The following is a 1,106-nucleotide window of genomic DNA, read 5'->3' on the forward strand; positions in this document are numbered from 1 at the left end:
CAGCATGTTGGTTTAAAAAATTTTTTCCATATCCACTTGGAAATGGAACCCAAAATTTTACTTACTGAATATCATTAATATCTTTGGGTATATCATTATCTATAGAATGTTACTTTGTTTTTGATTAAATTAACCCTCCCTTAATTAGTTTCCTTATCTTTGCTATCGTCTAATATCGGAGGGTTCTTTTTGTTATCTTTTACTATAGCTATTAATGTAATCATTATATTCATTATTATTGTTAATTCATTATGTTCCCTTGTCGTTTTCTGTCACGTTACTTTATCATCGCCTTTGTCAGAGATCACAGAACGAAGTAGGACTTTTTATATCATGAATGTATTAAAAGTGTTGGGGTCTATGTAAGATGATTGATTTATTCATTAATGATGTTAAATGACGGATGGATACACTGTAGTTTTTAACAAGTTAAATTTTTACAAACTGGAATTATTATTTCCCGTATCCGTAGCCGCAAACCCTAGCCTCCTCCACGGCCGCCGCCATAACCGCACCATAGCCGCCTCCCCGACCGCCGCCATAACCCCACCATAAACCTCCGCGACCGCCCCCGTAGCCTCCACCCTAGCCGCCTCCGTAAACCCCCACCTAACCCCCCCCCGCCCCGACAACCTCCCACCATAACCACCACCATAGCCTCCACGGCCACCTCCGTACCGCCACCATAAACCACCTCCAGAGCCTCCCGCAGGACACATGCCGCCATGGCTGCCAACACGAAGTGCGAGAGTATATTTCTGAAAACATAAATAGATACAATTAGCTTCTCGGAAACATAGCTACGGAAACGTAGAGTTGGTTTCATTTGGATATATTTATATTTTAATTTTTGATTAAGTTTAAATATATTGTGTATGATTTGGTGTACCTTAGAATGAGTTTATATTTTATGCATTACATTTGGTCTATATCCTTGCCTTTAGATTAATAATATAAAGTACATGGGTTCACACAAGTGTAGGAAATTATTTAAGAGTGACATCCTTTTCGCCTTACGTGTGGTAGATAATGATGAAGTTGCGAAAAGGGGGCATACTCATTACTGAAGCAATAACAAATAATATTTATAGTTACAGAGGGTCTAA

General features: G+C 38.8%; 1 protein-coding gene across 1 annotated transcript in view; it reads right to left on the reverse strand.

Moving 5' to 3' along the window:
* LOC119591152 (glycine-rich protein DOT1-like) overlaps positions 1 to 1,106 on the reverse strand; it is a 15,777-nt gene that overhangs the window by 2,440 nt on the left and 12,231 nt on the right. The window contains exon 7 of the mRNA XM_037939863.1: positions 634 to 758. Within this exon, the coding sequence (XP_037795791.1) occupies positions 634 to 758 (125 nt within the window). The remainder of the gene's footprint in view (positions 1 to 633; positions 759 to 1,106) is intronic.

The sequence above is a fragment of the Penaeus monodon genome, chromosome 28 (assembly GCF_015228065.2).
Source record: "Penaeus monodon isolate SGIC_2016 chromosome 28, NSTDA_Pmon_1, whole genome shotgun sequence".
Taxonomy (NCBI): domain Eukaryota; kingdom Metazoa; phylum Arthropoda; class Malacostraca; order Decapoda; family Penaeidae; genus Penaeus; species Penaeus monodon.